Raw genomic sequence first — 20423 nt, 5'->3', positions numbered from 1 at the left:
TCATGTAGTTGCTCAAACCTACACTTACTGGCTAGTTTCTTTAAAGCTGACACATACTCTTCAATCGACTCGTGTTTTTCCTGCTTCCTGTGAAAAAAAGAATGTCTGGTGACAGCTATACAAACTGAAGGGGAGAAATGGTCATCAAGATCCAAAACTGCTGCTTTAAATATATCTACGTCCCCTTCAGACCTATCATGTTTATGCATTTCATTATAAATACGTAACCCTTCAGGACCTAATGAATACAAAAGCATTCTTATTTTTCTTGGTGTATGCCTGGGGATGCCCATGTTCCACCCATGGAAAGCCTCCCTGAGGCAAACTAACACTTTGCCTTACGTTACTTTGCATTTGCTAAACCACGCAAAGTGGCTTTGCATGGCTTAGTAAATTTCGAAAAGTGCTAAAACCCAGACACAAAATCTTAATAAATCTGACCCAAAGGATTTTAGGTAAAGGCAGTGTGGGGTCACTATTTCACATGAAAGACTAACCCAGGGCTTATGTATTCATGGCTTTTCTATATAAATTAACTTACAGGCTCAAAGAGATTTACACAACTTCAGCCTCAGGCAAACGACAAAGTGACATCCCCATTTCCTTCTTTCACCACTAAGATCATAAGGTAGAACACAAATGCTCTTTGCAGTAAACAATGAGGTTTTTGTACCTTTGTGTATATAGTAATTAACAGTAAAGGAAGCAAATTCCAAGAAAGTGAGATGACACAAAATACAGATGTGTGGACAATAAACAGTTTATTACCAATATGAACACAGATACTGTGGTGCACTGACGTACCATTTTAATATTGTGATAACTTGGAGACACACATTTGTCCTTTGACTTGTCTTTACCAAGTCTGTTTTTTTCTGGTGATGCCACAATACATTTCCGTTGGCAAAGGGTCTTTAACATTGCAGACTACCAGTAAAATTACTCTGAAGTCATCTATTAAAAGCAAATGGCTCACATATTTCCTTAACCTACTACTAAAAGAAAAGTAATACATTTAAATAAGCAAATATAAAATACAAAAAGGCTGACGAGTTGGATGTGCAATGTCAGATGAAATCTAAAAAAATCTGGAAATTTGTTGATTTGTATACTCTCTTTTGATTAAGACTTTGAAATGAAGCAAATCCAAGGCAGCAAGCTTCAAAGTGTGCAGAGTCTGCTAATAAAAAGGGTAAGAACATAGACAGTGCAGGTGTCATCCTCCTTCCTTTCGCGAGACCTTGGAATACTTGGAACGGACTGAGTCTTCTACAACCCGCTGCACATTCCAGAAGGGCGGATGAGGTGTGGGCACTATGTTGTACTGATTCTACTCAACTCTTGCCGTATAGCTGTAACACAATGAAGGACACCATTAGAAACAGCCTTCTAGAAGTATGTATGTACAAGTCTACGTTGCTACAAATCAAAGACTCCAGCCAACTGCAAGCTTGTGATGCAGAGTATGGGTTACGCTCTACCAATATTCATGAAAACTGTTCTAAAATGAAATGTTTCAGAATCCATAGTGATGCAATTCATGAACACCCACTCTTTATCGACCTACACCAGAAAACTATTTGGTGAATGCTCAACATAAATCCATACGGTCACTACATGACCCGCCATTTGTTCCACAATAAAGTAAGCACGGTAATGTGTTTTTTGGGCTTGGGTTCATGAGGATCAGAATTAATGTAGCAGAGTGCATGGGCAGAAAAGCTACTTTCACTGTTTCAAGACATCTGCTCCATACCATCTAGCCAAGGCTATATACTTTGTGGGCAGAGGGGATGTAATGTTGAATCAACTGGATACCAGTGCAACTAGGATGCAGATTACAACTTAGGTGTGGGCAACTAGTGGACTACGTTAATTAAACATTTCCTTCACTGATTGCAGATGGTTGCAAAACTGAAGTAGCTTTCCAAGTCCCAAACAGAATGATAGGTGTTGCCTGATGGCTCCTATTCTCCGATACCTGCAGTGATCACCAGCCTTGCTCTGTGTCTTTGATAAGCATTACCCAGATTGTTCTACCATCCCAAGAAGTATTCAGCCGCTGCCTCACCTAACTCTCTTTGGGCATGCGTACAGTGAAACTGGCGGGGCTGTGTCGGGATAGAAGTTAAGTAGCATGCCAGCAGAGTCTCAACTGTTGTTCCCTAACATGTGTTCTGCTCGTCTGTACTTGTTTGCTGGTTTGCACGACAAGGTCTGCCCAGCAAGTACTCCCTGTTGCCTCCACAACACAGTTTATTGTGCATCTGTTGGCCTATGTTATCTAAATAAAGGCTATGCATCTTGGATTGAAAATAAAGGAAATTATATTTGAAAGATATCAGCATTCTCACCTCCCTGAAGTTGACCAGGCAACTTTCTTTTGAGACATGATGTAGGATGAACATCTCGGTTTGGTCTTCCTGTGTTTCGTTTTTCCTAGATGCCATCAGCAGCTTTACAACTTGCCCGCTGCTCCATCATACAACTTCACCAGACAGTCCTCATTTGAAATAGTAGTGTCCAAGCAGCACTGGTTGTACAATATAAAGTACGCTAACACGAGTCTCGCCTAACTTTCCTACCTTTGCTACATACCATTACCTATTGCCATGTTCCGACAGCTTGTACTTCTTAATCCCTTCCTCTGAGTCATCCCAAGCCCAGGAAGAGTATTTACACTCTGTCACCAAATAATTTCTTTGAGCTTGCCCGGCCTCTGGTGGGAGCAGAGGGGTTGCATTGTAGCTTATTAAGGGGCGCAAACCTAGGGTACCTGACGGAGTGTTCCTCCTTTGTGTCATGCTTATATGCCGGGACAGCATCTATCTCAACGGTGTATGACCCATAACTACCAACTGGTCTTATATCACCAAAAAAGCGAACTAGCTGAAGGTCACCCTCAAGATATAGGCCCAGGCGAGAGCTAAGTTCCCCCTGATGGGACTTTCTGTCTTGGTTACTTTTCAGTTTCTTCCACTCTCAGAACCACACTCCTGTTCCCTTGCTACATCTTGCCAAGTCTTATTGTGCTTAAAAGCCCCTGGAAGGAGAAAGCAGAAGCTGAGCATCAGAGATGCCATCTCCATCACAGAGTGGTACAGAGAAGCATGCCATGTTTAATTTTTTTGTTTTGGGCATGTATGGCCTAGAAGGGGAGAGCATACGAGATTACTCTGCTAGTCAAATAATTGTACAAACTGAGCTTGATATACCTAAATGTAAACGTTTTAATTCATTTTGCCCTGGCAACGATCTTAAATGGAAATATGTCCTGCTTTTGTGCTATTAAAACGCATAGTACAATAGAGCAAAGTAAAGTCCCTGATAGCATATGATAGGCAAAGTAAATTATCCTGCATTGACATGGCGGTATTGTGTTACGGAACTCAGGTGATTTGCAAATGTGCTATTTTATATGCTTCTGTGAAAAGAGTGCCCAAGTCTGACTTACCTAGAAGTGACTAAGCAACAGACTGATTTATGAAATGAAAGCACAGCAGGGAGATAATAGACCTTAATATCAGTCAGGCGCTCATTATGAGTGGACCGGTAAAATTGTACAGCTCATACCGATACCGAGGGGTATTATCTGGTCTTTTAAAGGCATTTCAATTAGAATTCCTTAGTTTCTGACCCTTTCCCAGGAACATATGTCACTCCTCCTGTTTCCAACCAAGTCTCAATTTAGAGACCACTCGTAGGGAGGGATTAAGTGTTGAGATTCAACCTTCGCTGTCACAATGCTGTATGTTTTGACCCCCTTTGTGGTGGTGTAATTTTGGAAAAATCATGAGTCGCATTAGTAACATCATACATTCTTTGTCCTGATGACAGCACAAGAAGGGGCTTCACAGAAACTTGGACTGCCCTTCTCTTAATCATTTAAATGTCCACATACTTAAAGAAAATACAGCACTTCGATTGATAAATTGCATGGGATTCTGTAAATTTGCACGTAATCACTTAAGTATAAAAATTCTTACCCCACCTATCCATTAAGGACAGTGCTGCCTTAATGTAATTCTGTAAATGAATTCTTCACAATTATAACTGGCCCTGTGGAACCCACGGATGTGCATTTACTTTCCAGGAGGAATGCCCGACCCTTTGTGCCAGCTCCAGCCATCTGCAACTTTCCGATACCGCTCAGGGTTCTCATATGCAGTAAGGGAACCAGGCATATGCCATCTGAGCAGGTTAGGGTGACATGGGGTGATGCTACCACTAGCTCTCCGTTTCTTCCTCATGCAGGGTGGGTACCTGAAGGATAGCCAACACATTGGAGATGGATATATCTTGGTCTGATGTGGCTCTGGATTTCATGAACATAGAATGAGACCCAATCAACCCAAATGAAAGGCCTCCAGTTAAGAAGGCAATCTACTGATACCTAGGTCTGGGAGTAGCCCAGATCCATGGTAGTCCTCACCATGAAGAACTCCTAGTCAAGGAAAGGCTCCTGGTGTCAGATGTCCCCAAAGCATCCCTAACACTCCATCCAGAGCAAAGAGAGCTCCATGAGGAGAACACAGACATCATAAAAGAAGGAATCTCGCCATTCCTGGAGATTGGTGGTCTCCTCTTACCCGAAAACCGGTCCCAGGATGCTTGTTTTCGGAATAGAGAGGACCAGGCCTAGCAGTTCGGGCTGGACTGTTCCCATGAGAAGCAGGTTCAAGACTGATTTGCATATGGCCGGGTCCAAACTAATGTGGCATAGTGAGCAAAAGAACAATGGATTAAACCCAGATCTGTTGACTGGGGATGAGTAGTTGAAAACTTTCAGTACCCCATCCATCATCTAGTTGCGTTAGATAGCTCTCTGCTTGCACTCATCCGGTGAGAAGGGAAGGTATGTAGAGGTCTCCAGGCAAGGTTTCTCTCTTTCTATCTGTTCAAGTGAAACAAGGAAGCGGACCAAGGAGGGCTGTTGTGCTATTCATCAATAACCTTAGAGTACTACCCAAGGCCTTTCACTGGGATTAGGCCTGCACTGCTTCACTGTCACTAGGAACTGCTGAATTTCTCTTCCCTTCCTGTGTCTCTACCACAGAAATGCATGAAAGCCAACAATTTGTATTATGCTCAGCCTTATAGGGCACAATTATCTGTACCTAGTGAACCAATTCCACACCATTGGGTAATACATTGGGAAAGGAGTGCAATTAAGTGTATGGCTAGCTCAGTGGGATCCACAATGACAGTGTGCAGAGTACATTTGTGTTTTCGATTAATTTATTTATGGTGTTTCTAAGGTACAAAGTGTATTGTGTTATGTATTCTTTATGGTATCGTGTGTTGTTAGTATTGTTTCTAGTTTTCTCTTGCAGGTACCATTCCTGGTCCATAGCCTTCTCATTGCCCCCACCTAGATGCTGAGCTCTAAGGAGAAGGACACATGTCATACATAACCAACAGGATGCAGCGCCTTGAGACTCTCATGGGTGAGTAGTCGCTTCACAAATTCCTGATTGATTGATTGATGCTGTAGAGCTCTCTACAAACCTCCCGCCCCCACTTAATGCACCTATTGTCACACCTGTTATTTCCATTCCCTAATTCAGGGCAACTCTAACTTGCCTGGTCAGCCACCACCATCAGGTCTGGTGTGTGACAGCTTCTTTTCATTTATCTCATTCACAGCCAGAAAAAAGAAAAATACGACCTGACCATGTGAATTATTACCCCTAATGGAATACCACAGGTTGGAGTGAGTCTCTCGTAATGGATAAAATTAGGATCTCTGACATGTATTTTCAGATGTTTTATGGGTAAAATATTTACATTTATGGAAGGTGTATTTCAGCCCTGCCATATGTGACCTTTTTGGGTTGGCAAGAGCAGGATCAATCAATCAATCACAACACTTGTATAGCGCGCTACTCACCCGGAAGGGTCTCAAGGCGCTTGGGGGAAGGGGGCCGCTACTGCTCGAACAGCCAGGTCTTGAGTTGTCTCCTGAAGGCGAGGTGGTCCTGGGTCAGCCGAAGGTGGATGGGGAGGGAGTTCCATGTCTTGGCCGCCAGGTAGGAGAAGGATCTGCCTCCGGCGGTGGCTCTTCGGATGCGTGGTACGGCGGCGAGGGCAAGGCTGGCGGACCGTAGCTGGCGGGTGGGCGTGTGGAAGGTCAGGCGGTCGTTGAGGTACTTGGGGCCCAGGTTGTGGAGAGACTTGTGTGCGTGGGTGAGGAGCCTGAATGTGATCCTCTTGTTGATGGGGAGCCAGTGCAGGTTCCTCAGGTGGCCGGAGATGTGGCTGCGTCGAGGGATGTCCAGGATGAGTTGGGCGGAGGCGTTCTGGATGCGTTGTAGTCTTTTCTGTAGCTTGGCTGTGGTTCCGGCGTAGAGGATGTTTCCGTAGTCCAGCCGGCTGGTGACGAGGGCCTGGGTGACCGTCTTCCTGGTTTCGATCGGGATCCATCGGAAGATCTTGCGGAGCATGCGGAGGGTGTGAAAGCATGAAGAGGAGACGGCGTTGACTTGTCTGGTCATCGAGAGGGAGGAGTCCAGGATGAAGCCCAGGTTGCGTGCGTGGTCTGTCGGCTTGGGGGCGGTGCCCAGGGCTAGGGGCCACCAGGAGTCGTCCCAGGCGGAGGGTGATGGTCCAAGGATGAGGACTTCCGTCTTGTCTGAGTTCAGTTTCAAGCGGCTGTCCTTGATCCACTCGGCGACGTCTTTCATCCCTTCGTGGAGGCTGGTTCTGGCGGTGTCGGGGTCTCTGGTGAGGGAGAGGATCAGCTGGGTGTTGTCGACGTAGGAGATAATGTTGAGGTTGTGTTGGCGTGCGATGGCTGCGAGAGGTCTCATGTAGACGTTGAAGAGGGTGGGGCTGAGTGATGATCCTTGCGGGACGCCGCAGATGACTTCGGTGGCCTCGGAACGAAACGGGGGGAGGCGGACTCTCTGTGTTCTACCATCGAGGAACGAGATGATCCACTTCAATGCCTTCTCTTGGATGCCGGTGTTGCTGAGGCGTTGGACTAGGGTGCGGTGGCAGACAATGTCGAACGCGGCCGAGAGGTCCAGGAGGATGAGTGCCGCTGTTTCCCCGTTGTCGAGAAGGGCTCGGATGTCGTCGGTGGCAGCGATGAGGGCGGTCTCGGTGCTGTGGTTGGCTCTGAAACCGGACTGCGAGGGGTCGAGGGATCCATTTGTCTCGAGGAAGGCGGCAAGCTGTCTGTGGGCGATCTTCTCGATGACTTTGGCAGGAAAAGGGAGGAGCGAGATGGGGCGGACGTTTTTGAGGTCGGTGGGGTCCGCTGTTGGTTTCTTCAGTAGGGCGCTGAGCTCGGCATGCTTCCATCTCTCCGGGAAGGTGGCGGTGTCGAAGGAGGTGTTGATGACGTCTTGGAGTTGGGGTGCGATGGTGGAGTCGGCCTTGTTGAAGACGTGGTGGGGGCAGGGGTCAGTCGGAGATCCGGAGTGGATGGTGTTCATCGTGCGGGCTGTGTCTTCGGTGGTCACTGCGGTCCAGGTGCGTAGGGTCGTGGTGGGGTGCGTTGGTTCGACGGTTGGGTGCGAGGATGGTGTGCCGAAGCTGTTGTGGATGTCGGCAATCTTGCGGTGGAAGAACGAGGCGAGGGAGTCGCAGAGATCTTGTGAGGGGGTGATGTCGTTGTTGCCGGTGCTGGGGTTGGAGAACTCCTTGACGATGCTGAAGAGTTCCTTGCTGTCGTGGGCGTTGTTGTCCAGTCGATCCTTCAGTGATTTCTTCTTGGTGGTGCGGATGAGCTGGTGGTGCTTGCGGGTCGCGTGTTTGAGGGCGGTCATGTTGTCGGTGGTCCGGTCGAGGAGCCAGGCTTTCGCGAGGGTGCGGCAGGTCTTTTTGGAGTCCTTGGGTTCGTCGGTGAACCAGGGGGCCTTCTTGCTTCTGGGTTTGCTGGGAGGGTTCTTCAGTGGTGTGAGGTTGTCAGCGCAGGCTGTCAGCCACTGCGTGAAGTTGCGGGCTGCTTCGTTGGGGTCCGGTGTGCTGGCAGGTGGGTTCTGGCTGAGGGAGGTGGTGAGCTGATCGGCGGTGATCTTGCTCCAGTTTCTGTGAGGAACCTGTTGCGGGTGGTGGTGGGTAGTGATTTTTCTGAAGCTGAAGTGGACGCAGCTGTGGTCGGTCCAGTGAAGTTCGGTGGAGTGGCTGAAGGCGATGTACTTGCTGGATGAGAAGACTGGGTCAAGCGTGTGGCCGGCGTAGTGGGTGGGGGTGTTGACCAGATGCTTGAGTCCGAGGTTTGCGAGGTTGTCCAGCAGGGCGGCGGTGTTGCGGTCCTTGTTGTTCTCCAGGTGGAAGTTGAGGTCCCCTAGGAGGATGTAGTCAGCGGAGGGGAGGGCGTGTGGGCTGATAAAGTCCGTGATGTCTTCGCCGAATTGTGCGCGTGGTCCCGGGGGTCTGTAGATGAGGGTGCCTCTGAGGGTCGTCTTTGGGTCGGTGTGAATCTGGAAGTGGAGGTGTTCAGCGGCGGTGAAGGTGTCGTCGGCGTCGGTCGTGATGCGGATGGTGTTCTTGTGGACGATGGCGATGCCTCCTCCGGTCTGGTTGACGCGGTCCCTCCTGATGATCTTGTATCCATCCGGGATGGCGATGGCGATGTCGGGGGCCGAGCAGGCGTTCATCCATGTTTCAGTGAGGAACGCGACGTCTGGTGATGTTGTGTCGAGCAGGTTCCAGAGTTCGGCGTGTCTGTGGACGGAGCGGGTGTTGAGCAGGATGCACTTGAGAATGCTGCTGGAGTTTGGCTCTGCGGGCGCGGTGCATGTTCGGAGGCAGGTGAACTTGCAGGTTGTGCAGGTGAAGGGCCCGTGGAAGCGTTTCGGGGCGGCTCCGCAGCAGGCGGGGTTCCGGCCGGTATTGAGTGCGTTGAGGGCGGCGGCGGCGTAGGTCAGTCGGGTCGTCTTGCGTCGGTGGGGGCCAGGGGTCCTGGCGCTGGGCGCGGTCCGGGCGCAGACGGGCGCAGACGGGCTTACCTTTGGCGCGCCTTCGGCGCGACCACTGCGCGTGGCCGCTGCGCGTCCGCCCGGTCGCCATTTATGGCGAAGTGGTAGGGAGGGAGGAGTAGCTGGGAGGCGGGAGCGGGGAGGGCAGAGAAGGAAAAGGGGGCGTGGCCGCTAGCACGGCGGCGGGAAGTGGGGAGCGGGGCGGGCCGGCACAGGGGGGCAGAGAGACAGCACAGGCAGTAACAAAATTAAGAACAGCAGATGGGAAACAAAATAAAGATAACAAGATGCAAGGAGACAAAAAAAGGACAAATTATTATCTACAGTGCACGCAAATACGGCGGGGGCGGGGCCGGCGAGGCAGGCTCAACGAGGCTGCGGCAGCAGCGAGGCGAGGTAGCACACACAGCAGCTGGCGGCCGTGCGGCGCGGGGGTGTCCTGGCACAGAACATATCCTGTCTCTTTCAAGTTCAAAGGAGGAAACATGAATATTTAACCTGTTAATTCTTTTGGCCCACTCAAGAAAACATTCAAACATCGGAGTGACGTAGTAGAGACATCTGCAGTTTAGGAGTCTTCAAAACTCTGTAGTTATCTCACATTGCCATGAGAAGATTCTGTAATGACACTTCAACAATTTTGCCTATCAGAAAATAAGTATGGCTGCAGGAAACATGCTTGTATTGGAAGCAAGGGTGCCTAGCCAAAATGTTGTCAGAATTCTGTTTTCAGGTCAAGAAGTACGCTAGTTTTCTCTAAAGTGACATGTCTAAGCTGAGTGAGGAAAAGATCCACCAATAAAAAATAATTCTTCCCAAAATCAGGTGTTCCCTCATTGCTGGACTTTTGTTCTATTTCCTAAGAATACAACAATCATATGTATGTCTTCAATTCAATATCATTTCAGCAATAAAGAGCTTCAGATCTTCCAAAAAGCAAACATTATTTTTGCAGCACAAGGCCTGATCAACAACTTTCAGATTATGCCTGTGGCTGTTGACAATTGTTTCTGTAAGACAGACCACAAACCAAGTGTTTGTTTAACATTCATAGTGAACAGTGTTCCACAAACAAAAAAATGATGGGATATTGGTTTTTCATGTCATTCTAAACTGGGGTGGCATGGTGAGCAAAAGAATGATTGATTTAACCCAGATCTCTTGACTGGGGGTAAATGTTTGATTCGTTTCACATTCCATCCATCATTTGTGTGTCTTTTGCTTTCTTCCCATACGTGCACCGGGAATGCCCAGAGGTGGATCCCGGGCTCACTGTGCCACTGGATTCAAGCTAGCCAGGCTGTTGAGGTGTGATACTCCGAAACAGGTCCCATGATGCTTGTTTCTGATCCAGGGAGGATCTGTCTTGGCAGTTCATGCTGAACTGTTCCCGTGAGGAACAGGGTCCTGACTGATTTGCATATGGCTGGGTCTAAACTGGTGAACAAAAGAACAATGGATTTAACCCAGATCTCGAGTCTGGGGGTGAATGTTTGATTTGAAAATTGAGCAGCATGACGTGCCATGGGCTGTATTTGGGCACGGACAGGCTTGCCTTTAACATGCACTTTGGTGTAGCGCGTCAAACACGCTGTGTATCCATGTAGCTGCCCTGCTTTTATCCAGAAGGCTCAGATTTACAAACCTGTCATGCAATGCAGCGCAGAACCCGAAGTTGCTGCGTTGTGTGACTGGGAGAAGCAGGAAAGTGCCATATCTTCAGAGATATGGCCATATCCTGCTTTCTCCCTAGGATTGGCGCACAATTAGGCTTGCTCAGCGCCACACACACATTTTGCACCATTGTGCATAGTTAGGGTGAGTGCTGTACAGTGCAGCACGCATGCAAAGTGGGGAAAAGTTAGGCAAAATAAAACCATTTCTCCTTTTTAACTACTAATTTCAAGTGGTTATCATTCGTAAATAGGGTTTGTGTCTAAACACATGGGTGGTTTAACAGGAACGCCCATGTAACACCCATGGAACACCCCCCTCTATGCAGCGTACTGGTCTACATTATTTCTTTTTACAAACCAACACAAATACCAATTTGTGATGTTTGGTAAATCCCCAAAAAGATTTTGCATTGGGCCTGCGTTAAAAACACAAACCCGATGCAAAACCTTTGCAAATCTCGGCCCAAGTGGCTTGGCCTGCGTTTCCTACCAGATGGCGATGAGATACAAATTAAAAATAGGCTATCAGAGGGATCTAGCAAGCCAAAATTAAAGGAACTGGAACAAGAGATAACAATTTTAAAATGCCATCCTTTTTTAAAATCTGAGCACAATTGAGCAATATAAAGCATTTGTGCAAATCAGGAAAAATAGTGCAAATATGTTTAAAAACCTGCTGCTCAGCCAAGGAACCAGTAACACCTTAGTCAAACCACTGTACAACCATAAGATTTTAATAATTTATAAAATAGATAAACAACATTTTCAAACGTTTAGTGAAGTACAATAATTAAAGCAGATTAAATTGGTTGCCTCCATGTCTATCTGTCCACTGTATTGATGAGAAACAGGATCATAGAGACTCCACTTGATCATAGAATTACAGTGCTGACAAACACATGGTTGCCTCCATTTTGTTTTGTCAGCTTATAGAAAGCAGCCATTATAAGGGCAATTTGTTTGAAGATATACGGATTGTGATAGGGCACCATACTGGTTACTCTCTCGTGTTAAGTAAGATGAGGAGTGTTCTCCTGGGTAAGGGGTGCTGAACATTTTTTCTTAAGTGTCTTTCTTTTTCCAAATTCAGAATTTCTTTATTCAAATTCAGTTTCAATTAGGTTTTCCTTGTTTTCTTTAGGCGACTAGTTTGTCTTGCCAGAACAGGTCGTTATTTTGAAATAAAGTTTCACTGACGTCTGGAAAACCTCATAACATTTTGAACTGAGGTAACCATTATGAAGAGTTTGTAACTTTGATTTTGTGTATTAGGACAACATAGTGAGATAATTTTAGATTTTTCTTTCGCTACATTATGACACTATTTAAAGTAGTATATTCTTTAATGTTAATTTTGAATGTAGTAGAGATTTGTGAATCGGTTCTGTTGGAATTTGGTAATGTAGAGATAATATCCACCTATGAAATGTATACTGATAAGAATTTGATTTATTAAATATGTACCTCTCTGATACATTTTTTTATATTGGTTTACAAAATGTAGTTCGATGGTGTTCTCTTGCACCTTGGTGTTTTTTGTGTTCTCGTATACCTTGGTCTCTTATCCTGGGGTTGTATTTAGATCTATTTAAGATTCTGTGTCACTGATCGAGGGTATTCAAGATACAGTATAGAGGTGAGAGTTGTAAACCTGCTTCTTACATTGTCTGAGTAACTTTTGTATGCACTTGTTATTGTGTGCATTTATTTGGTGATTATACATTTTGTTTTTACAGAAGATCGTTTGGCTTTGTGAATTTGGTCCAGATGAAGCGATTTTTATCTTGAAACACGTTAGCCTATTAATACTGGGAAAATAAACCTGAAAGAACATTTCTTTGCCTCTCTTTATTTCCTCTTGGTTTGAAGAGTAATGGTATCCTGGTACTAGAGGAGAAGAGTCAGTATCCCATTATAGCAATTATTTACCTGCACAAGCAAGTTGTAGGAAGTTTCCTAAAAGTGGGATGATCGGTGAGCTACAGGTGAGGATTCAAGTGTTTTAGTCTGGATTATCGAGTACGGAAAATTGTGGTACTTTATGTTAGCAAAAATATTGAGGACCAAAATATCTAAAGGTATGTGCACAATAGGGCAGTATGAATTTACCATTATTAACGCCACATCTACATACCTTGAAGCAGCACTCCAGTACAGAAGTGATTCAGAATCTATTTATTGGCCACTCTGGACAAACAGGACGCAACCAAAATGCGTCCCGAGTTTGTCCGGAGTGACCAATGAATAAATTCAGAATCACTTCTCTTACGGAGTGCCGCCTCTTTCACTTAACCGTGAAGATGACTTGAATACATTGACAACCCCGTGCGGCATCGCTCTAACATGCACCACCAGCACTTTGGCAGTAGCCGACATAACCGCAATTTTTGGGAAGAAGCAATATATATATATATATATATATATATAGATATATATATATATATATATATATATCTATATATATATATATATATCAGCAGAATTCCGGTGAGCAGAAAGAATTCAAATGAGCCCGTAGTCCTTATAGATGATTTATTCAGGCACAGCAAGCGATCGAGGACTATCTATATATATATATATATATATATATATATATATATATATATATATATATATATATATATATATATATATATATATATATATATATATATATATATATATATATATATATATATATATAGTATAGAGAGAGAGAGAGACAGTGTTGGATATAGAAAATCTATACATATTGACCTGTCAATATTTTTTGTCCTCGATATTTTGACTACAATGTACTCTAAACCCTACTTGATATTCAGGACCTACACCAATTCTAGGTTCTTGCTACCACAATTAACAATGAACATCCATCTTTGCGGATTATATAGAAGCTGGGAATCTTGAGTAGACAAGGCAGAATAGGAAAGGACGGTGAAAGATCTTAGGCCCTCATTATAAGTAGCCCCAAATAATTCCTGTTATTTCCCGGCCCCAGAATTCCTGTTACTGTGGGTCCTTGTAATTACAGAGGCATGGAAATAACATGAATTAATTATGGATCATGGGGGAATAGCAAAAGGAAATCAGACTTACCTTACCACTTTCCAGATGTTTTGTCCCCGCTATTCTACCCAGAGACTTAACTTGCTAGCAGCTGGTGATACCTCTAAATGAAGCCACAGAGCAGAGGTGTTCCTGCAAAAATTAAAATTCCTATGGGCCTGGATACCTGCCTAGTCTCAACTAATGGGCTATTCGTGAAGAGGGTCTAAGTGGATTAAAATTAATGTTTCAGTAGCTTTTTAGGTCGAGCCAAGCGGCAGCGTGCATGCGCTGCTTGCTCTTCGAGGCATGCTGTAGTAGGGTATGCTGTGGAAGCCTCGTCCACTCTCCGCCCATATTTGACATTGGCTTTGTGTCGTTGCACCTTTCTTAAATGCTGGCTTTTGATTGGTAAATAGGTTTTTTAGGCCCTCCTTGGTACCACCTTGTCTCCATTTGTTAACGTCCAGAAGGACTGGACCTTTTACTGGTCATGCTACACGGTGTGCTTTATCACAGCACTATTTTGTATTTATGTGCAGCTCAATCCGCTATCACTTTAGCGCCCGCGCTGGTTTATTTCATTAATTTGCAGCACGGGCCGTTTTCACTTTTGCGGCCGTGCTTGTTAATTTAATTTGCAGCGCGGTCCGCTCACTTTAGCGGCCGCGCTTGGTTATTGCATTAAAAATGCTTGTTTTCTGTGCTTCCATGTTACTTCGAAGTTTTGGACCCATTTGAGTGCAGACACTTACTCCGCTGGAAGGACTCTACGCCCTTACACTTTTCAAAAAGCAGAGGTGAGTCACAAAGTGATAAAAAAAAACATACCCATTTGTCAGAAAACTGCACGTTTCTCTACACTATGATCATTTATTTTTTGAGGAACTAATGATTTGTACCTCATGATACAATCTCATGCAGTAAAGCACTTGACGAATTCCTATATAAATAGATTGCGCGTTCACTTAAAGCAGTTTCAGTCAGCAGCACGCTCCAGAATCGATACCCGTGCGTATTCGATTTGGCATTCAAAAACATGACTTCTCCGACATGTTCGCTATCGAACCAGTAATGATTGTTTTGCCTCATTAATGCGGAGCTAGTATTTGTACCTTGCATCTCCTAAAGCGGGATGTTACCGTTGTTCATCAGTCGCCAGGCAGGCTGGAGGGCTTTCTGTGCTTGTGTCTGTGTGTGTGTGTGTGTGTGGGTTGGGGGGGGGCATTATTGCCCCGAGTGTGTTTTGTGTTTACTCTGGTCTGTTGTACTGCGGGCGCCTTGTTCTGCGTGGACACGCTCAGGGCCCGCTCACCACACACCTGGCTTTGGAGTTGGGGCATTGCTGCCAGACTCCCCTGGCTCCTCGGAGTTACGCATCTTTCACTTGACGCAGGATGATTAGTTACACACACAACTTCTTGTCCCCACATCCACCCATCTGACTATTCATTAATTTGTCCCTTAGTGTACTACACTCACCGATGACCTGTCCCTGTAACCAGTTGTCTGCTTCTCTCCTTTGTTCACTTTCTCTGTAGCATCTGCCGCTTTGTCAACAAATCTCTACCCTCTTATACCATCTGCTCGGTCCATCCATCCATCTATCCATCCTGTTGCATTGCAAATGCTGGTTATTAATGCTAAATTGTAAAGTGTTAAGGACGCAAATACATTACCGACTTATATTACATTACAATATCATTGGAGCGCAAAACACTGAGAATCTGCTCGAAACACTCACTTACCATCAATGATTTCTTCTTTCACTTTGTGCAGTTCTCTTACAACTTCCTCCAGGATCTCCTGAGAAGTCAAAAAGGAAATATAATTGAATAACATTGCCATATTGAAGGAAGTAACATTGTTGATTTATTCTAAATGACTTCTTGTGGAAGTGGCAAAGGTAGAGAGAATGTTAACATTAATATTCATTGCCTGCCAGAAGATCATGTGACCCTTGCGATTTAACCCCTTCCATGCTCATGACGAGCTCAGCTCGTCATGCAGTACACTGCTTGTGTGCTCATGACGAGCTGAGCTCGTCATGAACAATGGGAATCAAGGGACACCAGCACCGGGGGAGAATTGCTGTAGCATTGAAGGTGTTAAAAAAAAAACCTTAAAGAAAATATAAATTATTTAGTTTATTAAATCCAGGAACCGATTTGTATGTTTACTTTTTCAGCAGAGTAAATGAAAGAATGTTCAACATTTTATGATGAAAATTTTACAAAAAATGTGTAAAAATGTTTTGCAGATTTTTTTCTCCTGTTGCTGTCTAAAAGGAAAAAACACAAATGTTTCCTCAGACGTTTATGAAATTTGTGGGAGAATTCCTATAATTTCACTCCACTGCCCAGTAAACTAGATTTGTTTTGTATGTAATATTTGAGCACATAAATAAGTGCAAAAAGTAGGCCTCAAGTTAGTTTAAACATGCGTTGAAGAAATCTGGGCCTGATGTACAATTACTGGGCCTGGTGTACAATCAGGCAGGACATGAATAGTGGGTGCAAACTGGGCATCAACTGTTGGTGACCTGTGACTTATCACTTTGTGAAGCTACTTGTATATGATATTGTGTTGGGTTGCAAAATCACCAGTCTCGGTGGGGTTGCACAATGAACTGCCTTATCAATATTAATATTATCTGTTATTTGTAAACTCTGCTTTTGACTACCAACACAGATGTTGGGCTGCAAGGGACAACAGACCACCATGCTTGTGCTGACATTCCCAAAATGTAAGCTTTTTTTTTTTTAGCAGCTTGTATTCCTTATAAGAATAGTTGTTGCTTTAAAAACTAGGTTTACCCATATAGAGAAAATGGGCCAGATGTACTATTCACTGTTTGCAAAATTCTGGTTCCAATCTGCCCCTTACAACACATCAAGCCAGTCCCCAGTGCCTGCATCAATATCCTCAACACAGACACACTCACCACTTTTAGCCTCACCAACAGCCCATCCATCACACACATTCTTACCAGCAGCATCCCTCCCACCCCCACACACACACACACACACAACTATTGACCTACCTGATCAGACCCCATCTGTTGCCACCAATACAGCCACCCTCACAACTCCCACAATCTCTACACCAGGCCAGTCCCCACGGCAGGCACCCAAACCCGTTTACAAACCCACACCCACAACACACCCTCACACCACTTGCCCACATGCACATAACCCCAGACTTGATTAGATCATTTTTTCACTGAATCAAATCAAAGATGAACTCCAAGCTCTTAATAATCGTTTAGCGAAACAACCGTGGGATGGCAGAACAACTAGACATCCCAAAATCTGCCAATCCAGAAGCCAAACTACCACTGACACGAACTCCTACTGTCCCAGTTGGACCTCAGTCCCCTCCTCCAACAACTCATCTCGACCAATTAGAAGCACCAACCTGCTCTCAGAAAGTGACTTACTCTCCCTGGTGAGTTCATACGATACCGCTCCCATGAAGCCCAACACACCTCCAGCATCACCAACTCCCGCCCCAGTGAAACCTAACACACCCGCTGCATCATTAATTCCTACTATTCCCCTAAATCCCCATAGGACCACTAAACCAAATACCAGGGGCATCACAGACAACAACCTTAGAAGAATCCCTATCACGCAAGAACCCTCTTCTACCACCAGCACGCCCACACTCAAATGTATTCTCTTAAATTGCAGATCGGCCGTTCGACACGCAGCGGACATAGCTGATCTCATCCTCACACATGAGTCAAACTTGATAGTGCTTACCGAAACTTGGCTAAAAGAATCCTCCACACCAATCACTGACATTCTAGTTCCCCCCCACTACAACATCATCAGACTAGACAGAGCTAGACCCAACAAGTCAGGGGGCGGCATAGCCTGCATACACCGCAGCAACATCTCGGTAAGCAGAACCATCTCCCCTTTATTCCATTAATGTGCCTCAGCATCACCAGTAAGGGTGCTCTCTGCATATCATTTATCACCCACCAGGTGAGAACCTCACCTTCACCGAACATTTCATGGATATGGTGGCATCACACATGGGTCGACAAAATACCCAAATATTCCTCGGAGACTTCAACCTCCATTGGAATGATCCTAATGATACAGCAGTTAACAGTCTTAAGAATTTCCTGGCGGATCTAGACCTAATGCAATTCTGCAACATCCCAACACACGACAAAGGATCGATCCTGGACTTACTAATCTCTAAAACAGGCTCCATTCAGCTAGAGTCGATCCTACCCTGCGATTGGTCAGACTATCACATCATCACTTTCACCATTAAGGAAAAGGTGAAAATTAGCTCTACCCAACCCACAAGACCAAAAGTGTGGAAAAGAGACCTAAAAAAACGTAAGCCCAATACCCTACCTTCCTCCTGCGCCAACCTATTGCTCCCTCCCGTAGGATCCTCCACAGTACACGAGCTCACCAACCACTGCCTCTCAACTATGACATCAATAATAGACGAGGTAGCACCTCTGCAACTAAAAAGAGTCTCTTTGAAAGACTCTAAACCTTGGTATAACGGTATACTCAACGAGGATAGGCGCTCTCTCAGAATTGCAGAAAGGGCCTGGAGGTCAACACCATCTACCAACCACCTTCTGATTCTCAGGTCAAAGAGAAATGCATACTTCCGCAAGATCAAGCGCACCAAAGCCGATTATTTCTGCCTCCAACTTGACCAGGCAAGAAACCGTCCCAAAAAACTCTTTGAGTTGATCAAAACCCAATCTAAGGAAGCACCGCACCGACCACAAGATGTTGAAGGCTCGCAGCCAAACTGTGAAGAATTCTCCACCTTCTTCTCCCTGAAGACCGACACCATCAAAAAAGACCTCCTAAAGGACCTAACCCTATACGCGAGACCGGATACACTTACCTCTCCTGCTCCCAGTACCACGCCAGGCCAACCCCCATCAAAGCCTATTCCTAAAAATAAGGCAAGCTGGTCATCATTTTCCTCCTACACCGAAGCTGCCCTAGGCAAAATTCTTAACACATTGAACCCATCCAACCACTCCGCTGACCCGCTTCCGGCAATCGCAGTCAAAGACCTTACTCCACTGCTTCTACCTCTCTGGTCTAAGATCATAAATAGTTCCCTCCAACAAGGATGCATCCCAGACATCCTCAAAGTAGGCCAGGTCTCACCTATTCTAAAAAAGCCCACAGCTGACCCCTCGGACCTAAACAACTATCGCCCAATCTCCAATATCCCTACCCTAGCCAAGCTGCTGGAAAAATGTGTACATCTACAGCTAACGAAACATATTGATCATTTTTACCTACTCAACAAACACCAATCAGGGTTCCCGGGCTGGTCACAGCACAGAATCAGCCATGACACACATCATTGACGATGCGCTGCAAATACTTGACCAAAATGGATCCTGTTTGCTCATTCTACTTGACCTATCTTCAGCCTTTGATACGGTTAAACACGAGAACCTCTTACATCTCCCGAAACACAGAATGGGCCTATCTGGGGCAGTGTTAAGCTGGTTCACTTCATCTCTCCAAAATCGGACGCAACAGTTCAAAATTAAGAACGCCCTGTCCAAACCCGTCCCAGTGACCCTGGGGGGTACCACAAGGATCAGCACTATCTCCAACACTGTTCAATCTCTTCCTGGAACCTCTAACTGAAATTCTACAAACCTCTAATGTGCAATACCACATGTATGCAGATGATACACAGCTATACCTCAAGATACATTCCCTAGAGGACATCAAACTACTTAACACAGCCCTGAGGAAACACCCAAACCTGGCTGGCAGAAAATCATCTTAAACTGAATGCCCTAAAGACTGAATTTCTCCTAATTGCCCCGCCAGCTCAAATCCCGAAAATGCAAGATTGGATCAAACATATCACGGCGTTCAACGTACAACCGACCATTGTGGACTCAGCGAATTCACTTGGAATAACCTTAGACAGTAACCTCAACATGCAAAAACATATTAGCAATTCTACAAAGGGAGTCAATCTTCAGATAAACACACTGAGGAAACTAAAACCCTTCCTACCACACAATGACTTTAAGCAGGCGGTACAAGCTTTGGTTATATCCAGAGTGGAATATGGTTGTGTTACCCTTTGTGGTCTGCCAAAAGCATCAACTGCACCCCTTAGAGCTTCAATCAACGCGGCAGCAAGACTCATAACTGGTTCCAAACGTAGCTTCCACATCGCCCCAGACCTTCAATCCTTGAACTTGCTACCCTTAGAGGCGAGAATTCATCTGAAAATTGCGTGCATGACGCACAGAGCCTTACATCAAAAGACCCCCAGCTACCTGGCGGAGAAACTGACAATTTCTGGTGGGACCAGATCCTCACGAAATGCTGAAAAATTACTACTGAAAACACAAAAATTCCATAAGAAAAAAACCTATAACAGATCCTTCTCTGGGATGGCACCCAGAATTTGGAATGCCTTACCCCCAGAAATCAGACTTAACCCTTTCGCTACTGCTTTTAAAAATGATGTTAAATCCATCCTCATGGCTAAATACAGTTGAGTATGGTCTGCTGAATCAAGGTGGTGAAAGGCAGCTAAGCTCTTAACCACAAGACACTCAGTAATGCTAAATATAACTATATTGTCCTTCTTTATTATATTCTTTGTACTTCTGTGTGGATCTACTATTACTGCTTGTATATGTAACATTTAATGATTGTATAGCGCTCTGATATCTGCTAGGATCTTGTTCGCGCTTTATAAAACTTTCAAAATAAATAAAATAAATAAATCCTATCTACAAATAGGTCGGTTTGGAAAATTC

The 20423-nt window shown here is 45.1% G+C and overlaps 1 protein-coding gene across 12 annotated transcripts in view; it reads right to left on the bottom strand.

Annotated features, from left to right (window-relative positions):
- Positions 1-742: 742 nt before the first annotated feature.
- EVL (Enah/Vasp-like) overlaps positions 743-20423 on the bottom strand; it is a 528612-nt gene continuing 508931 nt past the window's right edge. For all 12 annotated transcript variants that reach the window (XM_078660169.1, XM_078660175.1, XM_078660166.1 and 9 more), the window contains 2 exons: positions 15376-15433; positions 743-1352 (listed from right to left, as the gene is read on the bottom strand). In XM_078660169.1, the coding sequence (XP_078516295.1) occupies positions 1315-1352; positions 15376-15433 (96 nt within the window). In that variant the 3' untranslated portion in view covers positions 743-1314. The remainder of the gene's footprint in view (positions 1353-15375; positions 15434-20423) is intronic.

Source organism: Lissotriton helveticus, chromosome 9 (genome assembly GCF_964261635.1).
Source record: "Lissotriton helveticus chromosome 9, aLisHel1.1, whole genome shotgun sequence".
NCBI classification, from domain to species: domain Eukaryota; kingdom Metazoa; phylum Chordata; class Amphibia; order Caudata; family Salamandridae; genus Lissotriton; species Lissotriton helveticus.
Note: the sequence above shows the minus strand (reverse complement) of the source record. Positions and strands in the feature narration are given on the sequence as shown.